At 55.1% G+C, this 10,271-nt stretch overlaps 1 protein-coding gene across 3 annotated transcripts; it reads right to left on the reverse strand.

Annotated features, from left to right (window-relative positions):
* Nucleotides 1-1,713: 1,713 nt before the first annotated feature.
* Nucleotides 1,714-9,731, reverse strand: LOC128820504 (SLAM family member 7-like). 3 transcript variants are annotated; one of them, XR_008440912.1, is made up of 9 exons: nt 9,298-9,731; nt 6,803-7,096; nt 6,462-6,731; nt 5,979-6,089; nt 5,786-5,830; nt 4,823-4,875; nt 4,229-4,312; nt 3,932-4,072; nt 1,714-3,892 (listed from the first exon to the last, which is right to left on the reverse strand). XR_008440912.1 is itself a non-coding variant. In XM_054001279.1 (8 exons), the coding sequence occupies exons 1-8, from the start codon at nt 9,518-9,520 to the stop codon at nt 4,025-4,027; spliced, it is 1,128 nt and encodes a 375-aa protein (XP_053857254.1). In that variant the 5' UTR covers nt 9,521-9,731; the 3' UTR covers nt 1,714-4,024. The 3 variants fall into 3 exon arrangements, 1 of the variants encoding a protein (XP_053857254.1); XM_054001279.1 differs by having other exon boundaries at nt 1,714-4,072; XR_008440913.1 differs by lacking the exons at nt 1,714-3,892; nt 4,823-4,875 and having other exon boundaries at nt 4,061-4,072.
* Between the last annotated feature and the right edge of the window lie 540 nt (nt 9,732-10,271).

Genomic DNA, 10,271 nt, shown 5'->3' on the forward strand with positions numbered 1-10,271 from the left:
ACCAACCCAAAACGGTTCAAAAGCCGCTCCTGCTGCTCGGCCGGGGTGGGTTGGGATGGATTGGAGGAGCTGGGAGAGCTCAAAAACCCCAAAACCCTGCTGGGAACCACAACCCAGGCTCAGCAAAGCCGGGCTCAACCCAAACCTGAGCTTAACCCCCAGGGAAAGCCCCACAGGGACCTCCCTGAGCTGCACCCGCTGCCTTCAGCCCCTCATCCTCCTCATCCTCGCTCCAGCCCCACAGCCCGCAGTGCCCCCGGCCCCACTCACCGGCCCCAGAGCAGAGCAGGGCGAGGCAGAACCCCCCAAAGCCCCTCGGGCCCATCCTGCCGCACCCCATCCCCGCCCCGGCCCCTCGGAACCTCCTTCCTTCCTTCCTTCCCCTTTCCACGCGCAGGAAGCGGCAGTTGGTGAGCAAAGGTGGTGAAACTGAGGCAGGAACGGCTGAAAATCGTCCCCTGAGGTCATTTCTCCACCCCATGGATCATTTCTCCACCCCATGGATCATCTCTCCACCCCATGGAATTATTTCTCCAATCCATGCGTTTATTTCTCCATCCCATTGGATTCATTTCCCCATCCCATGGATCATTTCTCCAATCCATGGGTTTGTTTCTCCACCCCATTGGACTCATCTCTCCACCCCATTGGAATTGTTTCTCCATCCCATTGGATTCATTTCCCCATCCCATGGATTTGTTTCTCCATCCCATGGATCATTTCTCCAATCCATGGGTTTGTTTCTCCACCCCATTGGACTCATCTCTCCACCCCATGGAATTATTTCTCCAATCCATGGGTTTGTTTCTCCACCCCATGGAATTATTTCTCCAATCCATGGGTTTGTTTCTCCACCCCATTGGATTCATCTCTCCACCCCATTGGAATTGTTTCTCCATCCCGTTGGATTCATTTCTCCATCCCATGGAATTATTTGCCCACCTCATGGATAATTTCTTCGCCCCATGGAATTACTTTTCCATTCCATGGAAAAATCCCATGGATTCATTTCTCCACCCCATGGAGTCCTTTCTCCTCCCCATGGAATTATTTCTCCACCCCATGGATCATCTCTCCTCCCCATGGATTCTTTTCTCCTTGCCATGGGATTACTTTTCCATCCCATAGGATTGTTTCTCCGTTCCACGGAGAAATCCCATGGATTTTTTTTCTCCACCCCATGGATCATTTTTCCACCCCATGGATCATTTTTCCACCCCATGGATTTGTTTCTCCATGGGAAGAGGCAGGGAAAGGGTTTTAGGTCTGGGCAAGGAGTGGGAGAAGCTCCAGGAGTTCCCAAAATCCCTTCAGCACAATCCCTGGAGCCACCAGAGCTGTCCCAACCCCAATCCAAGGATTTGGAGCCACCAGAGTCGTCCCAAACCCAACCCAAGGAGGAGGAGAAGCTCCAGAACTCCCCCAAAATCCCTTCAGGACAATCCCTGGAGTTGTTTCAATCCCAATCCAGGGATCGGATTTCCAGGGGCAAATTTGGAGCCCCGTGGGCAAATCCCTCCCCTATAAAACCTGAGCTGCTTTTAACTCAAAATAACATTCCAAAAATTCAATAAATGTTCAAAAAACACAGGGAAAACACCAAAATTATTCCATAGCCATGCCGGTTTTACTCCAAAAAATAAAGTGCAGGCAGGAAGGGCGCCGGGATGCGCCTGGAATTTTTATTCCAGAGACTTCAAAGGCGGCTCCGGTTCCATCCCTGAATAATTCACCAAGGCACAGACAAAGAGCAGCGGGAAGAGGCACGGGAGGGAAGAGAATTCCCACAATTCCAGAGGCCTTCTGGAAAATCCAGGCCAGGTTGGGGTTTTGGGGCGATTTCTGCCCTTTCCAGGTGGATTTGGGGAGCAGGGAAAGGGGGAACGTGTCCTGTGTCCCCCCCGTTGGGTCCTTGTCCCCCCACAGGGCGCACATCCCGAAGGAATTCTGCTCCTGGAGATTCCTGCTGGCAATCCCAAATTCCCCAAATTCCTGCTGGGGTCCCCAGATTCCTGCTGGGATTCCCAGATTCCTGCTGGAATTCATGCTGGGATCCCCAGATTCCTGCTGGGGTCCCCAGATTCCTGCTGGGATCCCCAAATTCCTGCTGGGATTCCTGCTGGGATCCGCAGATTCCTGCTGGGGTCCCCAGATTCCTGCTGGGATCCTCAGATTCCTGCTGGGATTCCTGCTGGGATCCGCAGATTCCTGCTGGGATCCCCAAATTCCTGCTGGGATTCCTGCTGGGATCCGCAGATTCCTGCTGGGGTCCCCAGATTCCTGCTGGGATCCTCAGATTCCTGCTGGGATTCCCAGATTCCTGCTGGGATTTCTTCTGGGATCCCCAAATTCCTGCTGGGATTCCTGCTGGGATCTCCAAATTCCTGCTGGGATTCCTGCTGGGATCCCCAAATTCCTGCTGGGATCTCCAAATTCCTGATGGGGTCCCTGATGGGGTCCCCAGATTCCTGCTGGGATTTCTCCCAGGATCCCCAAATTCCTGCTGGGATTCCTGCTGGGGTCCCCAAATTCCTGCTGGGATCTCCAAATTCCTGCTGGGGTCCCCAGATTCCTGCTGGGATTTCCTGCTGGGATTTCCAGATTCCTGCTGGGGTCCCTGCTGGGATCCCCAAATTCCTGCTGGGATCCCCAAATTCCTGCTGGGATTCCTGCTGGGATTCCCCAGATTCCTGCTGGGATTTTCAAATTCCTGCTGGGATTTCCACTGGGATTTCCAGACTCCTGCTGGGAGCCCACCCAGTGCAGCACAAATCCCCCACCCAAAACCAAAACCCCGCACCCAAACACACCAAAGCTGCTCTCCGTGTCCCGCTTTCCCTCAGATCCACCCCAAATCCCCGATCCCAGATCCCAGATCCCGGATCCCAAATCCTAGCCCTGCAGGGATTAGTGGGGCTGAGGGTTTGGGGTTTTTTTTGGGGGGGGGGGAGGCGGGGAGTGGGTGCTGTAAAATTCAGAATGTGGGGGAAAGGAGCAGGTGCTGAAACCACAAAAATCTCACAGGGGAAGGCGGGTCCTTGTTCTCGCTGCAGCTTCCTGGGTTTATTTTTGGTTGTTTTCAACGCAGCCAGAAGCTGAAGCTTTGCAAGGCTCAGAACGCAGCAGAAGAGAAAGACCAAAATCATTTAGAGAAAAGCCATTTGTAGAAAATAATCATGTACCAAAAAAACACTTTCCCAAAGCTTCCTTGAGATGATTCCTTTTAAAAAAAAATGGGTTTTCCACCCAAAAAGGGGCCGGTGTGGAGCCCCCGTCCCTGGAGGTGTCCAAGGAACCCACTGGACCTTGGTCTGGGTGACCAGGATTGGTCCCAGGCTGGAACTGGTGGTCCTGGAGGGCTTTTCCAACCTCGGGAATTCCGGGATTCCATGGAAAAACCCTTTTAAGAGTCTCCTCCAGCCTGTCTGGGAGTCCCTGCAGCTTTGGCAGAGTTTTAGTCCAGGATCCTGGTGGGAGAAGGTGGCAAAAGGAGCCTGAATCCCAAAACCACGGAGAGACATCCCAAAAATCCTCCCTGAAATCCCAAACTGAGGGTGCTGAGAGGGAAACCGAGGCAGCAGCAATGAGGAGGGGAAGGGGAGATGCCAGGAGGGTGAGATCCGGGTCCGGAGCGGGATCGGGGGTGTTGGAGCTGGTCCAGAGTCACCTTGTGGGGTCCATCTGTCTGACCGGCGAGTGGAGACCCTTTAAACCAGTCCCAGGTCCTTCTGAACCAGTTCCAGGTCTTTTAAACCAGCTCTGGGTCTTTGAAACCAGTTTCAGCTTCTTCTAAACCAGTTCCGGTTCCTTGCAAACCAGGTCCAGACTCATTAAAATAGCTCCAGAGTTTTAAATCACTTCCATGTTTCATGTTCTGAAACCTGTTCAGAACCTGTTTCATGTTCTGAAACCAGTTTCATGTCCTTCAAACCAGTTTCATGTCCTTCAAACCAGTTTCATGTCCTTCAAACCAATCTCATGTCTTTCAAACCAGTCCCAGGTCCTTCTGGTCCAGTCCTAGGTTCTAGACCAGCTTCAGGCCAGTCATGGTGGCATTTTCTGCCGTCCCTGCCTGCGAGGACAGAGGGACACGAGCTTGGTTTGGGATCACGGGAGCTGATCCCAGCCTCGGACAGGGATCCAGGGCTTTGGTTTGAGGCTCTGGACCGCTCTGTCCCCGTCCCAGCTCCAGGGCTTCCATCCCCCACCCCGGGGTCGCCCAGGTCACCTGGTCCGGGAGATTGACCACGGAATAAATGGTTGTGGGGGATCCCTCATCCGCTGGTTTGGCTTTTGTTCCGTCAGGGACGCGCTGCGGGAAGAGGATTTTGGAAGAGTTTCAGGGCTTGGTGCTGGAGAAAAGATCCCAAAGCCAGAGATCCCACAAAGATCCACCCCTGGATCCACCTCTGGCCCCAAGGCCAGGCTGGAGCCTCCTGGGACAGTGGGAAGTGTCCCCGCCCTTGGAATGGGACGATTTTAAGCTCCCTCCCAACCCCAAAACCCCCCATTCCTCTCTGATCTCCCTAAAACTGAAGTTTTGGGGCTGGGCATGGAGTTTTGGGCAAGTTCAGGTGCCCTTGGGCAACCTCCAACCCCAAAACCCCCCATTTCTCTCTGATCCCTCTAAAACCGAGTTTTTGGGGCTGGGCGCGGAGTTTTGGGCAAGTTCAGGTGCCCTTGGGCCACCTCCAGCTGTGGCTCATCCCGTTTGGAATTCTCCAAAGGAGACAGGGATTGTCAGGCTGTCCCCAGGGTGTCCCCAGGGTGTCCCCAGGGTGTCCCCAGGGTGTCCCCAGGGTGTCCCCAACCCTGGACTCACCGGCTGGGAGGAGCCCACCTCGGCGTACACGGTCGTGTACTCGGCTGTGGCCGCTGCAGTTGGGGGGAAAAGCAGGAATTTGGGGATTTGGGATGCAGGGAATCCCCCTGGGTGCTCCTGGCCGGGGGGATGGAGGGAATCCCAACCTCAGGAGTCCAGGCTTGGGTAAAACCTCGAGCCCAAAGCCCCTCGGAGCTGCTGGACGTGGGAATTGCTCCTCATCCCACCCTCCCTGGAGCTGTGCGGTTGGGATGAACTTCCAGCACCAAGGACAGTAAAAATCTGCTTTGTGTTTTGTTTTGTTTTGTTTTGTTTTGTTTTGTTTTGTTTTGTTTTGTTTTGTTTTGTTTAAATCCCAAATTTCTGGCTGCTTTTGGAGGACAACATCCATTTATTTCTCCTTCATAGGATCCCCCCCTCCATTGCTCATGGAACAGAGCAGAGGAAAGGGGGATTTAAATCCTTTGAAATCCCTTTTTGGGGTCTAAATTTCCCACTGGAATTCCTGGAGCAGGTGGGGATCGGGCACAGCTTGGACTCGGTGGTCCTGGAAGGATTTTCCAGCTCTGGGGATTCTGGAATTCATGGCTGGGCTAACCCTGAGTCACCGAGTGGAATTCCTGGCTTTTCCCCCCAAATGTCTCTTGCCAGCTTTTATTTTTCCCTGAATTCCCTCTTTTTTTTCATGGTCCCACGGCTGAGCTCCCAGCTCTCCCTTGGTGGTCTGGGATGAAATTTTCCAGCAAAAAAAAAAAAGGGGGGGGGGGGGGGGGGAATGGGATTTCAGGAATCTGGGATCATCCCCCGGGATCAGCCCCTCCCACTCCCCGCCAGGACAGAGGGGTCGGGGTCCTTCAGCTCCGATCCCAAACCACGGCACTGGGGATGATTCCCCTGATCCTAAATGAATTCCCTGGCTATTCCCACTAGGAAAAAGGGCAGGGAACTGCCCCAGAATCCCACCTGTGTCCGCAGGCTTGGATTCGGAGAGATGGAATTTCCGCCAGCCTGGGGGAGATGCGACAGAATCAGAACCCCAAATCCACCCAAAATCCACCCCAAACCCACCCCAAATCCTCCCCATCCTGGCTCTGTCCCCCCTCCCAGGTCCCACCTCCTGCTTCCCAGGGCTCCAGGGATTGTTTTCCACGCTCACCTTTGGATCTCCAGAAGAACAAGACAGAAATCAATAAAAGCACCATGACTACAGTCCCGGCTATGACCCTGACCCCGACCTCGACCCCGACCTGGCTGCTGGAGAGGGCACCTGGAAAAAAGGAGAAGATGCAGAAGATCTCAGGGGAGCAGGATCAGCCCATCCCAGCCTCAGCATTCCCATCCCATCAATCCCACCTCATCCCATCCCATCCCATCCCATCCCATCCCATCCCATCCCATCCCCAAATCCCAATGTTCCCATGGCTCTCAGTAAATCGGGATCAGCCCATCCCAACCCCAACATTGCCATCCCATTAATCCCATCCCATCCCAAACTCAGCATTCCCATCCCATCCCAAACTCAGCATTCCCATCCCATCCCAAACTCAACATTCCCATCCCATCCCATCCGCAAATCCCAACCTTCCCGTGTTTCTCAGGGCATCGGGATCAGCCCATCCCACCTCTCCCCGGCTCTCACCGTTGCAGAGCACCTCTGGCGTGGTGACGGTGACGTTCCTGCTGCTGACGGGGTTCTGTGCCGTGCACGTCAGCGGCTCCGGCCCATCCCAGGCCGATTCATTGGCCCACGGCACCACGGAGCCCTCACCCCACAGCTGATCCCGCACCCTCCAGGTGTAGGAGACGTTCCCGAAGCCGGCGCCGGGCGCGGAGCAGCGCAGGGAGAAGCTGCAGCTCCCGCCCGAGCAGTTCCGGGCCTCGCAGGTCACCGTGGGCTCTGCCAGCTCCCCTGGGGACACGGGGGTGTCACAAACCTCTCTTTTAGTGTGAAAACCCCCACAGAGCACAAAAAGCACCTACTGAACACCTGGAGGGTGAAGCTGGACTTTTTCCCATCAATGGTTACAAAGTAGGTCCCGGCATCCTCCATCCTCAGCGGGGAGATGCTGAGCGCGCGGCCTTTCTTGGAGACAGCAAAACGGGTTTTGAATTCGTCCTTATGAAATATGGGTCGAGTAGGATCCTCAAATGCCACAGTCACTATGGGATCATCCCCAAAACTCCAGAGTGCGGGTTTTGTGTCCCTGTTGTGGCTCTGGAAGGTCACGGAGCCGCCCAGCACCCGGATCTCCTCCTTGGTGTCGCTGACGCTCACTGGGGAGAGAAAGTGGGGAGGGAACTTGGGATGGGGTGGGATGGAGGTGGGGGGAATGTAGGATGAAGGTGGGATGAAAAGGTGGGATGGAGTTGGGATCAAGGTGGGATGAAGGTGAGACCAAGGTGGGATCAAGGTGGGATGAAGTTGCTGCACCCGGAGAAGGAAGCCCATCAGGGCTGGGGCTGTTTGAAGGCTCATGGGGGGCTCATGGAAGGGTTCCTGGGAGAAGGAAGAGCACGAGGCCACCCCCAGGCCTCGTGCCAAGGACGGAGCCTGGAGGGGAACTGAAAGGGGAACGAGGAGTTGGAGATGGGAAGGTCAGGATGGGTCACTGGGCAGGACAGCTGGCCAGACATGCAGCTGCTCCTTGAAGGAGAATCAGGGAATTCTGGAAAGGTTTGGGTTGGGAGGGACCCCAAACCCCTCTCATTCCACTCCCCTAAAATCCCCACTCCTTCCGCCAGCCCCGGGTGCTCCCAGCCCTGTCCAGCCTGGCCTTGGGCACTGCCAGGGGTGCATGGGGCAGCTCCAGCTCCGGCTGACCACTCCCTGTGGCCGTAGGGAAGGGCCCCTTTGAAACTGTGGACTCGCTCCAACAGTTCCATGAGTTTCTTATGCTGGGGGCACCAGACCTGGTGGCACCTGGAGATTCCAGGTGGGATCTCATGAGACTCCAGGTGGGATCTCGCTATTCCATGTGGACTCTCACCATTCCACATGGGATCTCGCTATTCCAGGTGGGATCTCACCATTCCAGGTGGACTCTCACCATTCCAGGTGGGATCTCACCATTCCACGTGGACTCTCACCATTCCAGGTGGGATCTCACTATTCCAGGTGGACTCTCACCATTCCAGGTGGACTCTCACTATTCCATGTTGACTCTCACCATTCCAGGTGGGATCTCACCATTCCAGGTGGACTCTCACCATTCCAGAGATGAGAACCCTCCCGCACTCCTTTGGATGCAGCCCCAGACAGGGTCCAAGGTCCCTCTGATCCCATCCCTTCCCTCCATGACCCAGCATTGACCTTGGGTCACCAGTTCAAGGAGGAAGGAGTTCTTTCAATTATTTTTGTGACTTCCCATTTTCAATAACCCACGCCACCCGATTTATACTGGGAATGGAGTTTTTCTTCCCAGTTTTTCTAACAGGGAACTGATCCTGGCTCAGGCTCAGAATTTCTGTCTCCCTCAGCCCCAGCCCCCTCTGGGACATGGACAATGGAACATGTGGCAGGAAAAAGCTGCTAGGGAAGATAAACTCATGGGAAATTTGCTGAATAATGAAGCCACGGGATGGTTCATGTGATAAACGCCCCCCCAGAGGCTGCGGGGAAGGGCTGGGGCCGAACCTTGCCCAATCTCCCTCTTTTTGGCCAAAAAACACCCCAAGATGAGTTGTCCAAAAATCCAGGAGATCTGGATGTCTGGAGAACATCTGGACCAGAGGTGGACCTGATCACTCCTTTTCAGAGGGGTCCCATGGCCAGGAGAGTGGCCTGGGCATCTTTTCCCCTGGTTGCCCCATCTTTCCCCCTGGTTGCCCAATTCTCCACCCCTGGGGAGCTGATCCCACATGTCCTCACCCTCCTGGGGGCCCCTAAACCACCCCAAACCCCCCACGGGCTCCTTGCCAAGGGACGAGGAGCACCTGGCACGTGCGAAGGGGCGCGAGGACGGAGCCTGGAGGTGAAAATGAAAGGGAGAAAGGTGGAGATGGCTTGGAAAGGTCGGAAAGATTCGCTCCGAGCACCAAAGTCCGAGCTCAGTGACCCGAGCAGGACAGGGAGCTCCTAGCCAGACGTGCAGCTGCTCCTTGGAGGAGAATCGTGGGATTCTGGAAAGGTTTGGGTTGGGAGGGAACCTAAAATTATCCCGTTCCACCTCCTGGAAGCTTCCAGTGTCCCAGGTGGGTCCATCCCGGCCTTGGTCACTCCAGGGATGGCAAATCCATGGAATAACCTCTGCCAGGAGGCAGCAGCTGTCCAGAGGCTGGACCAGAGATGGACACCAGCCCTCTCCCAGCAGGTTTCCATGGCAGCAGGAGCTCCATGGCAACCCTGGATCCCAAAATTGGACATGAATCCACCCCGTGGAGCTGCTCTGGTGGTCCCACGCTCTCCCCTGACCCTAAAATCCCTCAAACCACCCCAAGATCTCCTTCGCAGGGGACAAGGAGCACCTGGCACTCACGGGTTTGGTGGGGGAGCATGAGGATGGCGAGAAGAGGGATCCAAAACACGTCCATGGGCGTCCAGAAACGGAGAGGATTTTGGGACATCAGCACGCCAAAAATCTGCGCCGCGAAGTGGAAGAAGAAGAGAACCTGGATGGGTTTTGTGTGCCTGGGTGGAGCGAAGGGCTTTTGATGTGGTTGCAAGGAAATGACGTCAAGAAAATCAGTTTCAAAAGGCATGCTCACGGATATTGGAGATGTTTCTGGGCAAAAAAAACCAGAATTTCCATGGAAAATAAGGGTGGCAGCTGGACCAAGAGAGTCAATGTGGGTCAAACAGCTCAGGTGCTCCGTGGGACCGGCCCCGGTCCCTCAGCCTGGAACATAAAGGAACTGTTCCAGGCCCCTCCGAACCCCGAAATCCACCCCCGAAAGTGGGGACAATGGCAATTTTGGGAAAGCAGCACTTCCCCAATCCGGATGAGTCTGAGAAGGTCACATGCCGACGGTCGTGGTGAAATATTGGGGTGAGGGGGAAGTGAACTGGAGCAGATTAAAAAATGCTCTTAAAATATTCGAAGAATGTTCTAAAAAGGTCCTTTAAAAATGGATTGAAAATCCTGAAAAAAAACCTGGTTCCTCTGCCCTCAGGTCCCAGTGAGGAACTGGGAGCTGCTGGCCCAGCCTGGATTGGGCTGGAAGGGACCTGAAGGGCAACATTTTGGGGCCTGAAAGGAGATTTGGGGTTGAAACAGGTATTTTGGGGTCGGAAAGTGCATTTTGGGGTTGGATATTCCTCCCCAAAGGTCCCGACCCTGCTGCTGGGGTGTCCGAGCTGGGGACAGCGGAGCCACCGCGATGTCCCCGAGTGTCCCCGGCGCTGGCGGCAAAGGGAAAGCAAAACCCTCCCAAAAAGCCCGCGCCCTCCCGGGACAATTCAAATGAATTCCCTCCGAGTTTTGGGGCTGAGAGCGCCGCACCCCCGACATGG

This window comes from Vidua macroura, chromosome 29, assembly GCF_024509145.1.
Source record: "Vidua macroura isolate BioBank_ID:100142 chromosome 29, ASM2450914v1, whole genome shotgun sequence".
In the NCBI taxonomy this organism is placed as follows: Eukaryota; Metazoa; Chordata; class Aves; order Passeriformes; family Viduidae; genus Vidua; species Vidua macroura.

Bases quoted from the DNA above. Each gene is read 5' to 3' on its own strand.
- LOC128820504 (XM_054001279.1), bottom strand. From the start codon at position 9,520: ATGCCTTTTGAAACTGATTTTCTTGACGTCATTTCCTTGCAACCACAT. The intron at 4,876-5,785 runs GTGGGATTCTGG...CCCCAACTGCAG, and splicing joins ATCCAAGCCTGCGGACACAG to CGGCCACAGCCGAGTACACG. The intron at 4,073-4,228 runs GTGACCTGGGCG...CTGTCCTCGCAG, and splicing joins TGGTCAATCTCCCGGACCAG to GCAGGGACGGCAGAAAATGC.